We start from the raw sequence: 19143 nt of genomic DNA on the forward strand, positions 1-19143 counted from the left end.
CATTAAAGGTAAAGGTAATGGCAAATCCACAAGTACTTTTGCACCAAGTCATAGTTAAAAAGACAATACATACTGACCTAAATGTTTTCAATCTTTTATTTTTATGTGGGAAAAAAAAATCAAACTCCTTCTCTTAACCGGGTTTGGTGGCTCACGCCTGTAATCCTAGCATTTGGGAGGCTGGGTTGGGCGGATCACTTGAGGCCAGGAGTTCAAGACTAGTCTGGCCAACATGGTGAAATCCCATCTCCACCAAAAATACAAAAATCAGCCAGATGTGGAGGCGCATGCCTTGAATCCCAGCTACTCGGGAGACTGAGGCACAGAGAATCACTTAAACCCGGAGGCAGAGGTTGTAATGAGCCAAGATCACACCACTGCATGCTAGCCTGAGCAACAGAGCGAGATGTCTCAAAAAATAAAAAGTCTTCTTTTAATCTTAGCCTCTAAAACTTTCTATTTTTTCATATTTTTGTGCAAAATTCAAATGAAATTTTAGTTGTTGAATAAATAATACACAGATTTTTTTTTCTTTCTTACCAGAGCACTTATCAGAACTCTGATTATCTAGCTAAGAAAATTTAGAAACTTTCCAAATGGTTAACACACATATATTCACATTTCTGATCCAAAGAGGAAAACCATTGCACCAAACATTTCAAATAACATTAAATCCATGACAATATTTTAATAATATATTTCATTCAATATGCATAGAAATCCTTTTAAAACACTACTGCAGTGCAGTGTATTTCTCCCTTTGCCTTTGAAGTCCATCAAGCCCGCAGCTTGAGAGGTGGCTAGGAGTTGCACAGAAAGTCCCTAGAACACTTTGAGCTCCCCAGATGAAAGGTGCTACTTAAGTACAAAGTATCGTAATAATTTCAATGCATTTAATACCTACACTCACTTCAATGTCAATGCCCAACTCAACCCTCATCTATTTGGTACTTTGAGGTCTATTCCTTAATTTCAGTTTCTCCAGTGGGATGTGTGTAATTCTGTTCCTTAAAACTAGTACAGGAAAACTATCATCGAAAAAAGAAAAGTCCATAAGCATCTCATTCTATGTCTATCAAGGACAGAACATCTCCCCACTAGGAGGTAAACTATAAGACCAACAAAAGATACCTGTCATTAAAGAGACTGGAAGGGCTACCTTCTCCAGGAGCAGAGCATCTGAATGGCAGCGCCTGGGTCATGCCAGTGGAAGGAGGACTACAGTAGATATGGTTACATTTTCTTCCTTATATTTTCAAGTGCAAAGAAAATTTAGGTAAGAAGGCAGCTGGCTCCAGGGAAGTGTTATATTCTGCTCAAAAGGCATTCTTAGTTTGAGTAAAAAAGTATATGAAATATGGAAAATGGTATTCCCCCTTCTAAAAATTCATTAAGAATTACCAAGTCTTTTCTATTTTTTTTCTTTTCTGATGTTAAATAATTTATTTATACAAGTAATACCAAAATATCTTATTCTTTTAAAATTAAAGCATTATCAATAACGTTGAGTCAATTTTTACTCCACCTTGGCCTCTAAAATCCTCCTCATTCCCCTCTTCCCGCTACCCCTTATCTGAGGTAACTGTTATTGTTTCAAACTGCTTGTTACACAGCATATTTTCTAGTCATTTGACTTTATATAACAAACTTGATTTAAAACTTGTTTAAAGACTCTTTTTAAGTGAGAAAACAATATAATTCTATTACAATAAACACTTTTGACATGTCTTCTATTTTTTATTAAATTGTTTGAGTTATCAAATATTCCGTGGTGTAACTTTTAACATTCTGCGTGATTCTACACTTACTTCTCTTTCTGAACTGGGATAGCATACTGCAGAGGAGAGGCTCAGTACACAGAAAGAAGAGCTCTTCAGGGCATCGTCCACGAGGTGCTCGCAAGGCTCTGCGCCCCCTGGCCCTTCTACAAGCCTCACTCTTGTCCTTTGCAGACCCCATTATTTGACCAGCTGATTTCTCCTTGACTATTGCTCAAGCTCACAATCCTTCTTATGCATGCTAGACTAGTATCCTAGGTGATTCATCGCTGCACTGTGGACCTGGGTAATGACACAGTCTCTAAAAATAACAGTCAGCAAACCAAAAAGTGAGGATTCATCAAAATGTGCCAGGAGAAAGAGAAGGGCCTCCTTTAAGCCCATTTCTATGGTATTCTTTCTTGCTCTGCCTCCCTATCCTCCACATCCATACAAGACCTCCAGTTGGGCTGTTCCCATGTACAAATGGGAATTTAGAAGCACAGCTACTATGAACAGCAAGAGCTTCGGACTGAAAGGCTATTATTTTAAGTTCAGTAGAAAAGAAAGTCATAGACTCAGATAAAAGGAAATGGAAAAAGAATTGGAGATAAAAGCCTACACAAATTAGTTTGCCAGTCAGGCAAGATGGAACCAGGAGACTGGACACTGGAACCCATGGCAGTGTGGAGGCTAAACCACCACTGGAAGAAACAATCTGTGTTAGGAAGATGAATTATCAAACATTTGGTTCAATATTTATTAAATATGCATGCTATACATCTAAACTTCAATATCTGGATTCCATACTACTATGCAATGTTTTGATTATAACCTGCCCACCCAGGTGTGTTTGCTTGCAGGAAGAAATGGGTTGTGTAATTCTCAGAATTCTTAATGAAAATGTATATGTGTATTTAGTATGCATATGTATGTATAAATATTATGTATATATGTATATTCATTCCTGTTAGCTTGGCAAATGTGATTCATTTCTAAGAGATGGGTACACTCTCAATGTGTTTATATAAAGTTTCTGAGACTGTGAGATTATATCTAGATTCCAGGTTGTGATAAATTCATTAAAGTGATAGAGACCACCAGGCCTTTCTGCTGCTATTACTGCCTTGACATTTTCTATGACTGACACTAGAAATAACTACAACCCCCACTTGGAAGTCTGGCTCTAAAGTCACTAAATTTCATCAACTAAAAAAAGTGACATAGTATAGGTAGGAATTTTGTGCACCCACCTAAAAACTTCAGGGAATTGTTTTTAAGTCTGAGACACCTGTTTTCCCAATAACGTATACCAAGCATGCTTTGTTTTTAAAGAGCACATGATCAAACTAATAAAAACAACAGCTTTCGATAGTTGAGATCTTATAAGCACTCAAAAAATTCATAAATATGCATTTGGTAATTGTCTTTCAAACAATTCTATGAGTTACTTGGTATTATTTTCATTTTATAGTTAAAAATATTGAGAGCGAGAATATAAAGGACTATGTTCAAAGTTGACATGATGCAAAGAAAAGAAAAGCCAGAACTGAAGTCAGATCTGATTTCAAAGTCAGTGCTCCTCACAGCTGTCCTGGAGACCATCATCTCTCTATCTAAGATGACTTGGTAGGCGGAATTTCATCTCCAGTGTCAGTCCACTGCGGAGCCCTGGCAATTCTCGCAATGCTTTATAACATAAATCATTAAGCTGACTTGAGAAATTCTTCCGCCTTCAGTTTCCCCAGGTCACCAGTTGAATGACACCACTAAATAAAAATTCAGCCAAAATGACAACTACAGCCTGCCTGGCTTCAGATTCACTAAATGCTATCTAAATTATTACTAATCCCTTCCCGCTTCCTATTTCAATAAGCAATTGGCTTCCTTAATACTGCCTCTTTCTAGAAGAGGGTTAGTTACGTCACTCAGGCAATGGCCTTGGGTCACACAATGTCAATTTTTGCTGTCATGTAAGCTTTCCAAGTCTGCTTTTTATGGTCCCAGCTTTCCTTCATATTCCAAATGTAGGTTTCCCCAGAAGTTTTGCTCTAGTTGATCTGAGTAAAAACAGAAGCCTCAGCCCATCCTTAACCTGTCCTACTTCATGGAAAAATCTCCAAGAGCTCCATTCTGATTCAGTTCACAGCAATGAAATCTCATTCTACAAATGCAGTATGGTGGCTCTAAAGAAACAAAAAGCAAAGAACAAAACACAGGGAACAAAAAGGCTTTAAAACCTAGAAGAACAGATTGAGTGCCACCATTTATGTCATCTCAAATAGAGCCAGAAACATGGATAGCATCGCTTATGTTGATAAAGCATGACAGTTGACACTACATTCTTCATGAAACCACAGTTTTAAATCCAAGACATTATTTTCATGATCACCAAATCCAAAATGAAAATACAACTTACGAAACCTATACCACGCCATATGTCACTGTCTCTAGGTACAGGTTATATTCAAAATGATCAGCTAAGAAAAAAATACCTACCTTTCCATTTACAGCTCTAGCACTAATAATCTGACAAACAAATTAAGCTAACATTTGTACCTTTTAGGAATACTTCAAATTAGTTCGATTTTACCCATGAAATACCCATGATTTCTGGGAGTAATCCATTATCAGCAAAGCATAGTTAAAACCACAATCCTTTAGTGACACTATTAAAAACATTCCTAAAGCTTAAAGCTGATATATACGCCACAGTTAATACTTGATTTAACATACACCATAATGTCATAATGAAAGTCATCATTAAACTTATATTAATAATTTTTAAAATTTTAGTTTTTTAACTGAGTATCAAAGCCCTATTTAGGTGTTACTTCTTTAACATGGAATACAAACTTCAACAAACTTTACATATATTTCAAATTATCCTATTGCCTAACTTAAATAAAACAATACATACAAAATGAAAAAACATTAAATAAAAAATGGGCTTTATGTAGTTTGAATCATTTTTCCATTTAAATTAATGCATGTAGTGCTCTTGCAGTGAAAAAATGTGATAACCAATTTTTATTGTAATGAATGATAACTCTTAAGTGAGCCAGTCAATATCACAGCCCCTTTTTAATTCCAGCAAGTTAAAAGGAAAACTGAGATAGATTGCATAATTTGATAATTGCACACAATTTCTGCAAGACCTTGTAAATGAGTATTCGGCTGCTACAGGTCTGAGTTTTCCTTTCATCAAAACTCTTAAGAATTTGCTTTTCTGAAAAGAGAGTAGACTACTTGGTAAAGTATGATCGATTTGACTGAAACATGGTAATCTTCAGAACAAATGAATTTCTGATTCAGGTTCCCCAAAGATCATTTTGGTGGATATATTTTCTAATACGACAATTGCCTTTTCAAGCTTATTGAGCTCCTATGTATAATGAGTTTCCTTACCACAGACTGTCTCTCCAATTACACATTCCATCATAACAAAGTCCATCCATTTGCTGGGGTTGCTGATGCCCATTTAGAGTCTTGAGTCACTACTCTTTACCTCTAGGATAAGCTGTTTTAAGGAAAACATCTTTTTCTTTCAGAATTTATGTAGTGAAAAGAAAAAGCACTGTAGGTTTGGTTTTAAATAGAACTGGAACATTCTCTGAAAAAGTATAATGTTGTCTTACAAAAGATTTTGTACTATGAAGAGAGAAAAATGAGGAAGAAAAAGAAACAGTTTTTTTTTTTAAAGTACTTACTTACCAGGTGTGAAATTGTATCGAGCTGAAAATCCCATAGATTCCAGCTCTCCATCAGCAAAAAATTTAATCCATAGAAATCTTCCACTGGATTTTATTACAGGTGGATTTTGTTGTCCACAGAAACGTCCAATTATTGGAGAAAAGCCAAAAGGTCCATCACGAACTTCAATATGATCAAATTTGCACTCCCAAGATGGTTCAATAGAGTACTTTTCATCAAAGTAAAGTTCAATGCACTGTCTTGGAGCAGCTGTAAAGAAGAAAGATTGTGTCTGGGAGGCCATTTCTTATATCTTCAGGTTGCTATTTTCTGATTCTATTTCAGATGTTATCTATACATCTTCTCTCAAACCTTATGGATGATATGCATGGAAATATAAAGAAAGCATAGGATACTATTCTACGGGATACAATTTTCAAAAAATTGTCTAAGGAGTGAACCTTAAAACCGATGTTGTTGCATAAAATATTCCGATACAAGATGACCATTTTGATGTTTTGTGCAGGACTCATAAAGCACACTATTTGTATGAAAGGCTGTTAACTTGGAGCTAGAAGGTCAGGGGACACTTTTCTGTCTCTTTTCTCGTATTTCCGGGAATACTGAGGTTTAAGGTCACAAATCACTTGAGAAATTGTTTGGCATAGAGTTACATTAAATATAATCATTCAAATAATCCCAGTCATGTGTCCAGATCAGATCCAAGTGCATGTACAAAGATGTTAAGAGTAATTTTTCTACAACACAAACCTGATCACATCCCTCTCAGATTTAAACCTCAGCAGCTGGACCATGATCAATGCATTCGACAAGCGTAATCTGTTAAGAATATCCTGCTTCCAGGACCCCATCCCCTCACAGAGAGCCTGAGCTCAGACCACTTCAAACACGTCTGTCTTCCAGGAAAGTATGCTCCTTCACACTTTCATGGATTTTCTTACATTCTTGAATATCTACATACCCACCATTATCTTCTCTTTACACAGGAAAGACTTACTTTAAAGAAGCCTCCTCTCTAAATCTGACCTTGAAAGACAAGAACCATATCTCACTCACCTTCTTTCTCAGCGCTTAGCATAGTACTTGTCATCGAAAACTTCCCAAAAAAAGCATCTTTGAGTGAATTATAAATAAGCGTAGATTCATAAATGTTTTTACAGCTCTCTAAAGAGTCAGGGAAAGCTTTACAGGGTTGGCAACTCTACACAGCACCACATGAATGTTTTTGCTAATGTTCTTTCATTCTTCCCCTGATATGTCCAAAACAGTCCAAAATTCTGGCATCTCAGACTTGCATTCAGCCAGGATACTCCAGAATGGCCATAAAGTTTGCTGAAATATCAGCATGTATGTATCCTGGTTAGTAAACAGCTGTTGCCTGAAGCCCTCTGAGTGCTTCCCTGCTACTTGGCCCTTTTCAGGCACTAAGCCCCTCTAGATACTTGAAAGTTAAGACTTAGCACAGCGGGGCCTGCTCCCTCTACAGTCAGCAACCATGCCAAATAGTGGCTGTCCACACCTCACTGCTTCTTAAATATACACTGAACATCATCCATGATGACCTAAAAAGTAAACTCTGGTATGTACGGTTTCCAAAAATTTATCTAATATTGAGACACATGATATAAGTTGGAAATTGGAGACCTACAGAATAAAATGTAACTCTGATGCTCCCCAGGTATAAAATTAACGATCAACAGTTTAAGGACAATTCATTTTTAAAATGAATTATTTTATGAATAATCTTTAATTTCTAAAGTTTCAGACTCCCACATTGAAAAGAGACATGTATAACTCATGCAAGAAAAATACTTTATCCATCACTAAAATGTATCAAAAAAGTCAACAAATGAGTAACCACGATAATGACAGATTTGAGGGAGTTTCAATGACGTGTTTTATTGTTTTTTTTTTTAAATTTGAAAGTACCCAAAGAAATGACTAACCGTGTTTTATGCTTAAAGTGTTAGCCTTAAAACAAAAAGGCAAATACTGAGTTAGACCCATCTACGTATCAGTACTAAGTATAGCACTTGCATCCATTATCATCCTGTAGTATGTATCTACCAGTTTATTTCACAATAAATCAATATAACAAGTTTTATGATGAAAAAGACTACTTCAGATTGTAGGTTAATTTAAATAATGTATGGCTAGGGAAAGACAGAGCAATGAAGACAGTCCTTAGCTAATTTACTTAGAACTCTGTCATCTGTCAACACGCACTCACCAATTTCCCCTACTAAGAAATAACGGCCATCTTAACACGAATTCACTTATCCATACCTTCATTCTTGTTATTTTGTAAGTTCTGTGGCTGAGTCAACCTCTCAATGTTCCTCAGGAAACATTCTGCCATTATGGCTTTTGGTAGGCAACATTATATGTGGACAATTTATTTTCTTTTGGTCCAGCATGTTGAAGTTAATGACACATACCCGGAAATGAAACCTACATAGCTGAATTTTAGAAGGCAGTGAAATCACTTTTTAAAACTAAGTTTGCCACATACTTACTGTGATAGATTTAAAAATGAGTTGATTATGGCACACAGAAATGATTTGAAGCTATCTAAGTCTAACTCTCTCACCTTCTATTTGCTTCACCTTCAAGAATTTTTTTCACAGCTGCCTTTCCTTTTAACATTTCTGTAAGTTATATTTGATCTAACACTGAGGTTAGTTCATGAGAGGTCTCAACCACTTTCAGAATCTTCAGACGCACTGAGAACTATGAGTACTTTCACCTGGATAGTGCACATATACACAGAATATTTCCTCCATTTTGAGGGAATTTTTGGCCACCTGACATTCATAAATAGATCCTCTCGTTCGTGACTGAGACCTCACCTGTATTCTTCATCCCAATCGGTCATACCTCTAGAAATCTGACTAATTATGTATCCCTCTTTCTCTTCTATTTTAAATTTACCTTTCTCTACAGAATATTCATTTTAGAATTAAATATGTGCAATTGGCCCCCTTTAAAAGAGAAAAAAACACCCATCTCCACTATGCCAATGGGAGTGCTCATCGCTGTTACTAACAAACTCTTAACTGCTTCACGTAGCACATGCATTCCTGTTTTTCACCTATTTTTCTTTGCAGTGACAACCTGCACTTTGACTACTCCCTGCTTCTCAAGACCCTGTCTGCTCTGGCTGCTGTGGCATTGGGCACCTGACTCTCCTGCTTAACTCTCTGGCTTCTCCTACTCATTCTATTACATTTTCCCCATACTCTGTCCATCTCTTACATGTTATTTTCCGGAAAATTTATTCTACATCTTATTTTCTCTCATTTTAGATGAAGACATCAGGTTGCCACGGGCATTCCAATGGAATGTTACTACAATATAATGATGCCTGGGGCTCTATCTAAGGTCAATTAAATCAGAATTCCTGGGGAAAGGCCCAGGAAGCTGCATTTTTAAAAGCAGTTGAAAAATAGTGCTCCAAATACTCTCTTGGATAATTTTATTCATATTAACAACCTCAACAACAATATCTATATTTCTGACATATACAAATACATTTTCAGCACACATCTATCTCTCCACTGAGCTAGAGCTACATGTACCCAATCTTTTTGTGGAATATCTCCACAAGCACAAACTAAACATATTATTTTTCCTTTAAACCAATTTTTTCCGTCTACATTTTTTTTCTGGGATGGCAATTCCGTCTATCTAACAAGTCATCGAGCAACAAACATTAGAACACTCCCAGGATACCGTATTCTGTAATCCCTTGATCCAGCCACTCATGATCCAGTTTTTTTTCTTTCTTTTTTTGTTTTTGAGATGGAGTCTCGCTCTGTCGCCCAGGCTGGAGTGCAGTGGCGCGATCTCAGCTCACTGCAACCTCTGCCTCCCGGGCTCACGCCATTCTCCTGCCTCAGCCTCCCGAGTAGCTGGGACTACAGGCGCCGCCACCACGCCTGGCTAATTTTTTTGGTATTTTTAGTAGAGATGGGGTTTCACCATATTGGCCAGGATGGTCTCCTGTTACCTGACCTCGTGACCCGCCCTCCTCCTTCTCCGAAAGTGCTGGGATTACAGGCCTGAGCCACCTAATCTGGCCGATCCAGTTTCTTAAATACCTCTCAGTTCTTTCACGTACTCCATCACTGATGCCACTTCTTTCGTATAAGCATTTACTATGATTTACTTGGACTTTCCAATTGTTTCTTAGTTTATGTTCTTTTCCTTCAGTTACTTCTTCATCAAAATCTCACATTATTCCTCAACTTAAATTACTTCACTGTATTAAATTACCTCACTGTCTCCAACACAGTGTCCAAGATTTTATCCAGTGGGGACAGAAGGAATACCAGGTATCCCTTTGTCTGAGGCTGTCTCCCTCTTCACCCTCCCGCTGTATTTTCCTCAGATTCTACTGAAGCCCTAGGATACACCACGCAGGTCCCCAACCATATCACAGCTCTGAATTTCCGCACACGCTACTCTATACAGAGAATGATGCCTTCCCTGGAATTTCTTCAGAAACCAAGGTGAGCATCTCTTCTTCCCGGTTTTCTTCTCTTTGGCTTCCCTGTTGCAACTACTTTGTGCTAATCCTGGGGCCCCTACAGATTGTTTAGGGAAACGGACATAGTCCCCAGAGAATATTGTTAAGTCCTATGAGACAAGTAGCAAGTACCTTTTCTATCAGTCGTAAAAGGAATTTGCACTGCCAGACCTTAGGTTTTCAGTGTTATCCTTTTAATAGCAGAGCTTATTGTTTTACCTTCTTACAGTGTGGTTTCTTTTTCCTGAAAGTTCAACTTCAAGTACTAAGGGTGGGGGAAGGTCTTTGGCCCAATAATTACCAACAAAAATAATCATTTCTAAATAGAGATTCTTAAAATTAGGTAAACAGAAAGTCTGCTCCTTTGAAAACTCTATCAAATGAATGTGTCCCCATTTATAATAGAGCATATATCTTTACATTAAGACAGTTTTGCCTGTGTGTGTGTGTGTGTGTGTGTGTGTGTGTGTGTGTGTGGAGGGGGGTGCTTCCAAGTTTTAGGCTATTAGGTACTAACAGTTGGAATACTGAAAACTTCCATCACCAGTTGAAATGCTTCTACATTTTAAAAGCTGTACTTAAGAGAGAGGTGTTGGCAGGGAGCCATGGTTCACACCTGTAATCCCAGCACTTTGGGAGGCCAAGGTGGGTAGGTCACTTGAGGTCAAGAGTTCAAGATCAGCCTGGCCAACATGGTAAAACACCGTTTCTGCCAAAAATGCAAAAATTAGCCAGGCATGGTGGCGTATGCTTGTAATCCCAGCTACTCAGGAGGCTGAGGCAGGAGAATCGCTGGAAATCAGGAGACTCTCGCTCCGTCTCAAAAAAAAAAAAAAAAAAAAGATGTTTACAAGGTTAGTGTAAAGGGGAAATGTTCAAAGAGAAGTCTCTTTCCAACACCATTTATCTTTCATGTTGGAAAAAAGTCATGAAAGAAAGTGTCATAATTTACAATCCCGACCTTGACTTTAAAATGAGATGTTACTTGTTAACATAAATAAGGTAACTATCTTTCAGACCAGTGTTTAGAAAATGTGATTATTGATTGATCTTTGACATTAATATGATTTTTGTACTTTATAATATTAAAGAAAATGTAACATGCAGGTTATTCTACTAATTGTTGAGCTAAAAAAATACTAGTTTCTCAAACTTATACATTAGTTAATATTGTGCCAACTATGCATCTATTCTATGGCATTAGAACTCTAAATCAATTAAGCCAACTGCAAAATAAACTCTTAAGTTGTTCATTTGTTTTTATTGCACCGAATTTGCTTGTTCATAACCCATTACTAAGAATTTCAATAATTAGCCTGATTCCAGATTTTACAGTTACTTGATTCACTCAGAGATATTTTTGCGCATGATCTCCAAATCAATTTTGTAATGCCTATACGCATATTCTTCATCCAAAGCAGAGAGATGGCCAGGTTTTGGCTTAGTGCTCTCTTAACTCTGGCACTGTTTCCCCTTACCTTCTATGATGTAGATGCATTCCCGGTCAGGGGGATACTTGCTGGGATAGTTGGGAGAGGTAAAGATACCTCCCTCTGCATGTTTTGTCCAAGTTCCACACTGCACTGACTTCTGTGTTTCTGAGGTGGTTTGCTTTTCTGTTTTAAAAAAAAATGTTTTAAAAAGAGCCATCATCCAATTTTTCTATTATACTAAAAATAGAGAGGACATTCTTATAATATCCATTAGTAAATTAATTTTTACATGTTGTCTTAGCCAAACCAATCAATTATACACATTATAGCAGGTTCAGATATTCTGGAATATTAAGAGTAGAAGGATAATAGGAAAATACAAAATAATTCGAGGTCTTCCACTAGATTTTTCTAAGTAAACACACCTGTTCCTTTCTTGGTTGCCCCAGACAAATGGAGGATGATTAAACTTGCTACAACTGAAACAGAAAAGAAAAACTGGAGTTAAAATACACTGAAATGATCAAATCCCATAAAAACATAACATAATTTCAAGACAAAATATCAAAGCTGATTAACTGTATCATTGTTAACTGTTAGAAGTTGATTCAGAACTTGGAAAAACCAATTTGAAATGTACAAATCAGGAAACCTTGGGACTCCCTTAAGGAAGTAATGCAAGTTAAGAATGGATGAGACCCAAACTCCTAAGGCAAATACATCGTTCACTCTAAAGGCAACATGACAATTTATTCATGTCACACACAGTACAGTGGGACTTCAGGAGTCACACTGTATCTAAACTGCCCTTAGGGAATGGCTCTGCTAGCATCTCTGAAGGAAGAGAGGGGCCAGAAGGTAAAAAGGAGGAAAAGGAGAGGCAAACGATGAGAACAGCTCCATGACTGTTCCTGACACACTGCAGTGTGGCTGTATTTTAGAAAATAAATACTTAGACAAATCCTACAGGCTGTGGGGGAGGGGAACAAGCAAGAAACAGATTAATGTGGATTGTGGGCATTAAGCAGCATTACTAGAATGTTGCCTACAAAAATGTTCTGAACCTCCAAGTAACCCCATCCCTCAGCACTTTCTAAGCTGTGAAATTAATCTCTTCTAACTTTAACTTGATTTAATACCAAATCAATCTATAGAAATTGATTATTAATTTGAGAAAGGTGATTTTCAAAAGCATTATATTGAGTCAGGTTTCCAGTGTCAAAGAGACTCTGATTTGTAACTTAACAGTGAATCTGCAATGCCATTATAATCTAAACTTGTTTTACTTCCATATTCTTGATCTAATCAACATTTTTACAAGATGAAACACTAGCAAAATAGTAAGTAAGCTAGTCTTCATAATTTGATTTTTCTATTTTATTTTTCTTATTCATTTTGTTGTCCAATGACATAAAAGGTATATGTTTTCATATTTTCACTTAAAATGAATTGGGAGGAGAGCACAACTCACAAATATTTCCTGAATTAAAGCTCATCACAGGCTTATACATTTATACTTAAACATTATTATAAGAAAGGTATCTAGGTCTTGATATTAATATTTAAAATATTATAAACTGTGTTACTTTATGCTCTAGTCAGTTCATTTGCATTTTAAATTAAGGCACTGGCTGCTGCTGTTACTGTGTGTTTCCACAGGGGAAAAAACATCAATTTAATTTGTCGTGCTTCTGCTCACACCCAGAACACACAGGTACACATCCTTCGGCATCAGGATGTGTATTTGTTTACTCCGCTCTTCCTGTTTCGGTGAAATCACATTACAGACCATGTACTGTGTTTAACTCATCAGCAAAGCCCTCTCTTAACTGCGTGGCTCGCGATCAACACTCTCATCTTTGCTTAGTAATGATAAATTTCCACCACACATTTTCTTATACTGTCTTTTACTCGATGACTCGTGATACTATTTTCCTCTCATTCCTTCCCACCCCTACACTGCCCGCGTTACCACACACCCATAAAGCGACATCAGCGGTCTCCGGGCGGAAAGGGGTGGAGGCTGACCCTCGCCCTTCCCTCCAGCGCCGGCTTCAGGTGTGCCTTCTGCTACCTCCCGGACTGCGAACAGGGGCCCTCCGAGCTCCGGGAGCCCCTGGAAGAGGAAGACTCCTCTCACCCCACTAGGTATCATCCGCTCTCTCCCGCTTTCCACCTGCGCCCTCGCTTGGGCCAATCTCTGCCGCACGTGTCCATCCCTGAACTGCAAGCTATTCTCCACCCCCGGGGGGTTCCTGCGCACCGAAAGCCCGTTCTCCCCGGCAGGTTGTGGGATCGCGCGACGGCTGACCGCGCGCCGCCCCCACGCCCGGTTCCACGATGCTGCAATACAGAAAGTTTACGTCGGCCCCAACCCGCGCGGGACTGCAGGGTCCGCCGGAGCGCGGCGCAGAGGCTTTTCCTGCGCGTTCGGCCGCTGGAAAGGGGCGGGAGGGCTGGCTCCGGGAGCGCACGGGCGCGGCGGGCAGGGTACTCACTGTGAAGCACGCTGCGCCCATGGATCATGTCTGTGCGTTACACCAGAGGCTCCGGGCTCCACTAATTCCATTTAGAGACGGGAAGACTTCCAGTGGCGGGGGGGAGGACAGGGTCGAGAGGTGTTAAAGACGCAAAGCAAGAACGAAATAAAGGGGGCCCGAGAGGGAGACCAAAAGGAAGGGGGAGCTCGGAGCCCACGCTGTAGCCAGATCCGGATGAGTCCGTCCTCCGCCCCGGGCGGGCTCTCGCTCTCGCTGGCCCTCAGCGCCGCGCAGCCAGCAGCATCCCCACCGTGACGCTCGCATCACACCCGGGCGCCGGCCGCCACCATCCGCGCCGCCGCCGTCAGGACCCTCCTCCCGGGCATCGTCGCCGCCGCAGGGTCGGGAGGACGCGGCGCGAGGCAGGCGGCGAGCGCGGGGCGAGCCCCGGGACGCCCCCGAGCCGGTGCCGGGGAGCGGGCGCAGCGAGGTGGGGGCCAGTCCAGACCGACGGCAGCGACGGAGCGGGCGGCGGCGGCGGCAGGGATGGCTCAGTCCCCAGTCTCAGACGCGCCGCGCAGCAGGTCGGAGCAGCCTCCCCGGGAGGATGTCCAGCGGCAGCGCTCCTCGCTCCAGCCCTTGGGGATCTTCCGCTGAGGCATTGAAGGCAGGAGGAAGGGGTCCGTCATCGGCTCGCCGGGCTGCGCGCCACCTCTGCGATCTTGCGGAAAGAGGAGCGGGCGGGTGGGCGTCTGGGAGGCGGGCTGGAGGGCGGTGCAGGGGAGCGGGGTGGCGGGGAGGGGGGGCGGGGAAGGGAGGGAGGAGGAAGGAGCCGGAAGAGGGCAGAGTTACCAAATGGGCGCCTTAGTCATGGCTTGGGGCTCCGAGACCCTCCTGGAAGCCCGGAGCCTGGGTGGGATAGCGACGCTGCGCGTAGCCGGCGCCCCGGGGCTGGTGCGCGGCGGAATGGGGCCGCGGCGGCGGCAGCAAGGACATCCCAACCGCGCGGATCTGGGGGAGGGGCGGGGAAGGGGTGAGGACCCGGCTGGGATCCGCGGCTCGGCGCGCCAGGGCGCAGAGAGAGGATGCAGCCGCAAATCCCGAGCCGGATCCTCGTGCCGGACGGAAGGCGTGGAAGCTGGAGGGGCCTTCGTGTGAAAATCCCTTGTGGGGTTTGGTGTTTCACTTTTTAAAGGTTAGACCTTGCGGGCTCTGTGCCTCCCACCCCTTGTTTTCCATCCGCGTAAAGGAACTGGGCGCCCCCCTCCTTCTCTCCCCGGGACGCAGGTTTCGCCGCGGACTCCGCGCTCAGCTTGGGAGACACGGCAGGGGCGCGCCCCAGGGAAAGGCGGCGGTAAAAGTTTCGCGGCTGAGCACCGGGCCTGATGCCGAGTGCCCTCCACCAAATTGCTCCTGCAAAGACGCGGGCTTCTTGCAATTAACCCCCCCCACCTCGAGGTGTTTAAAACCACCCCAAGGCACACACGGACCCCCGTTCCCTCGCGCCACTTCCCCCTGCAGGCGCGCGCGGCGCGTTGAAGTCTGAGAGACTAGAGTTGCGAGGAAACAGCACCGGAAGAGCCCGGGCTTGTAAAATGCGAATCAATGAATACGAAATATCTGCAACCGCCAGGCAGCTCCGGGAAGGGCTGGAGCGTGCGGGGGTGCGGGGAGTCCCTCCCTGGGCGCCGCAACGGCACCTCCTCCCTTTCCCGGCTCCGTCCCGCCCTCCCTCCTCGGCCTCTGCGGACGCGGCCCACGCAGACCACAGCCGAGCTCGCCGGACCCCGGGACTACGGAGGCCATCCCGTCCGGTCACGCACACCCGCGCCGCGGCTGGGGCTTGGGTTGAGGACTGTAGGGGGAAGAAGCCGTGGTAGGAAGAGCTAATGGCAATGGCGGGGTCGCCGGGGGGCGGGGGGTCAGTAGCAGACGCTGAGCTGTGAAGACTAGGGTGGCCCCGAAAGGCCGAGGAAAGGAGAAAGGGCCATAAGAAGAGTCCGGTGAGCGCTCGAGGCTGGGGCGCTGCCTCCCTGCTCTGGCCCGGCCTCGGCTTCCCGGCACCTGCTGCTGGGGCGCCCACGTGCGCGCGGGGCGTGGGTTGCTCGTCGCGGTCCTGCCCACGCCTAGCGCAGCGGCTGTGAGCGGGTGCAGGTCTCTTGCCAGTAAGTTGGGATGAGGGACGATGAGGTGACCCCCAAGTCTGGAAGGGATTCAGAGACTCTTACGGGCCCCCGGGCCTCCTACCACCGCACCAAGCTGCTGGTTCCTCGATTTCCAGGGTGGGGTAAAGTGACTGAGCAGAGGGGTTGGTGTGTTTGTGTGTGCGCGCGCATATACGCGCGCGTGTGTTGTGCATCCGTTTAATGAAAGGTGGGTCATGGGTCAACCCGGGAGTGGAGCGAGATGGAGACGTGAAGAGAGAGAGGTGAGAGAAGGAGGAAGACATGGACCGAGTAAGAGATAGAGAAAGGGGAAGAGAGGACAGAGGGAGAAGGGAGAGAGAAAGAAAGGAGAGAGAGGAAAGGGAAAAGAGCAGGGAGAGAAAAGAGAGACAGGAGAGAGAAGGAGGGGACAGAAGAGAGTGGGGAGAGGAGAAAAGAGAGAAGGTGAGGGGGACAGAAGAAATGGGGGAGAGAGGGAAGAGGACAGAGGCTGCGCGCCTCTGAATACGCCAAGTCCAGCAGAGTTGGAGGCCTGTGAGAGAAGCTGCAAGCTTGAGCAAAGGGCGAGAGGTGAGCGGATAAAGGGAGATTGGGGAGTATCCGCTCACGCACCTACTTGTAAAAGGATCTAGGGGAAACACGCAGAAGGTCCTGGGAGTCCTGTGACCCACGTGAGGTGCTCGTGCCAGCGCGGGGTGAGGTGGTGGGCAATGTTGGTCCTGGACTTGAGGAAGAAATTCTCCAGCCTTAAGGAAGCAAAAGCGTTCAAAGATCAGTGAGGCCGCTTCACAGAGGGATATGCAGATGACAGAATGCCTGGAAAATGCACCTCTGTAGAGGAGAGGGTGGGGGTCTTGCAAAAGGACCAGTCATAAGAGTTGACAGTTGAATATTGGAATCTTCCTTATGGTTGGATAGTACTTTCTTTATATCCAAAATATGCGTTATTCGTGAAAATGACGCAGTTCTACGAAGTGGCAACATTTAAAATTATTTAGAGAGAGTTACTGCATTTCTCAATCACAGTTTGAAGGCAGACAAAAAAAAAAAAAAAAAAAAACTTGGTTTTGCGATAAATGCAGTCATTCACCTACCCTCTTCTTCTCTCTTTGCCCATATCAGTTTCCCAGGACACAGATTTTGTAACCTGCCAAGGAAGTGGCTACCTTGCTAGACAGGTAGTCCTTTTATCAGGAGACAGGAAATTAGAAGGAAATCATAGGGAAGGTGAAAGTGTCCTAACCTTTTCTCCATGCGTGTATTTGAAGTGGCCTCTATTTTCTTTCTTTCTTTTTTTTCTTTTGAATTAAAGGCTGGAGCGCAGTGGCTGGATCACAGCTTGCTGCAGCCTCAACTTCCTGGGCTCAACTGAGCTTCCCACCTTAGCCTCTGAAGTAACTGGGACTACATGCACAGCCCATCATGCCTGGCTAATTATTTTATTTTATATATTTTTTAGAGAGGGGGTCTAGCCATGTTACCCAGGCTGTTCTCCTGGCCAAAAGGGATCCTCTGACTTCCCGCTGATCTTTTTAATGTCCAGTGCTTTCTTGGGCAATGCGTGGGGCTGAGGCATGAAATTTTGCTGAAACCTTAGTGCTGAGGGAGTGAGTGTGCACATTCTGGACCTAGGACAGGCAAGAGGCCTGGCCGGCTCAGGTGCTCTGATAATCAACCAAGAGACTGGGCCAAAACAGATGCTGTGGCCCTTGCTGCACTACCCTACTCCTCCCAGGCTGCAGGTGCAGCACTGTTATTGATGATTCCATTCATTTTTCTTCATACAGACCCATACACACTCTTCGCCATCCACGACATCCTGTTTACTTGGCAAGCTGCTTTCTCATTTTTAAGTTCCAGAATCCGCACTTGCTGAGTAATGCTACCTCCCTAATAGGGACCCATAAGATTTTTCTTTCTGAGAAAAACCAACATATGGGAAAAGTTCAGTTTCTCCAAGAAAAGGTTGTGCACACATATGGTCAAATTACAAGATGTCGTTATTTTGAAAGGGAGAGCATATAAACTGATAGCTTTTGTGAGTTGAGTGCGCCGTCCTGGAAGACGGTGCTTTGTCGCAGTTCCCCAAGGTTAACACTTCTATAGTGACTACTATAGAAGATGGTGCAGAATTAAAGCCACTTGAACCCAAAGAAGGTGTCATTAGTAAGTTGGTTTTATTTTTTAGCTTGCACCTTCCTAACAATGAAAGATTAGAAGGACTTCCAAAATCCTAAAAAGAATTAGTGTAGGATACATGCCATTCCAATTCAAATGCACATAGTATTTGTCTACATATGTGTACTTCTCTATAGAAAAAAATAAAACTACAGGTCTACCAGGGCTCCTTTGTTAATTAAGCTCCAGTACTAGCACATCTTAAAAGTTGTCTATCAGTGAAAGAGGTGGTGCTACAAAAAATAACTCAAATATAGTAGTGCTACTGACACATCCATATTATAATAATATTTTTTGATTTTTACATAACTATTTACATGATTATGAAGTGTAAAGGTTTTTGTATTTAAAAATATATGTCATAATATAGTTTCTCAAAAACAAGTAATTCGCTGGTAATTATAGGAATGTTTTTTGAAAATTATCTGAAATACTCTTACATGAAGCTGGTTTTAAGCAATATTGAAGAAGCTCTTCAGCAATCTATAGGTGTATCCTAACACATAGAAAGTCTCCGGCCGGGCGCGGTGGCTCACGCCTGTAATCCCAGCACTTGGGGAGGCCGAGGCGGGTGGATCACAAAGTCAGGAGATCGAGACCATCCTGGCTAACACGGTGAAACCCCGTGTCTACTAAAAAAATACGAAAAATCAGCCGGACATGGTGGCGGCGCCTGTAGTCCCAGTTACTCGGGAGGCTGAGGCAGGAGAATGGCGTGAACCCGGGAGGCGGAGCTTACAGTGAACCAAGATCGCGCCACTGCACTCCAGCCTGGGCCACAGAGCAAGACTCCATCTCAAAAAAAAAAAAAAGAAAAAAAGAGGCCGGGCGCGGTGGCTCAAGCCTGTAATCCCAGCACTTTGGGAGGCCGAGACGGGCGGATCACAA

The 19143-nt window shown here is 42.9% G+C and overlaps 1 protein-coding gene across 1 annotated transcript; it reads right to left on the reverse strand.

The window, feature by feature from the left end:
• Positions 1 to 5215: 5215 nt before the first annotated feature.
• On the reverse strand, positions 5216 to 14040 carry LOC116273512 (neuropilin and tolloid-like protein 1). The gene is made up of 4 exons (XM_031662596.1): positions 13931 to 14040; positions 11858 to 11911; positions 11478 to 11615; positions 5216 to 5720 (listed from the first exon to the last, which is right to left on the reverse strand). Exons 1-4 carry the CDS (start codon positions 13956 to 13958, stop codon positions 5464 to 5466), a joined length of 477 nt encoding a protein of 158 aa, XP_031518456.1. The 5' UTR covers positions 13959 to 14040; the 3' UTR covers positions 5216 to 5463.
• Between the last annotated feature and the right edge of the window lie 5103 nt (positions 14041 to 19143).

Source organism: Papio anubis, unplaced genomic scaffold, assembly GCF_008728515.1.
Source record: "Papio anubis isolate 15944 unplaced genomic scaffold, Panubis1.0 scaffold788, whole genome shotgun sequence".
Classification (NCBI taxonomy): Eukaryota; Metazoa; Chordata; class Mammalia; order Primates; family Cercopithecidae; genus Papio; species Papio anubis.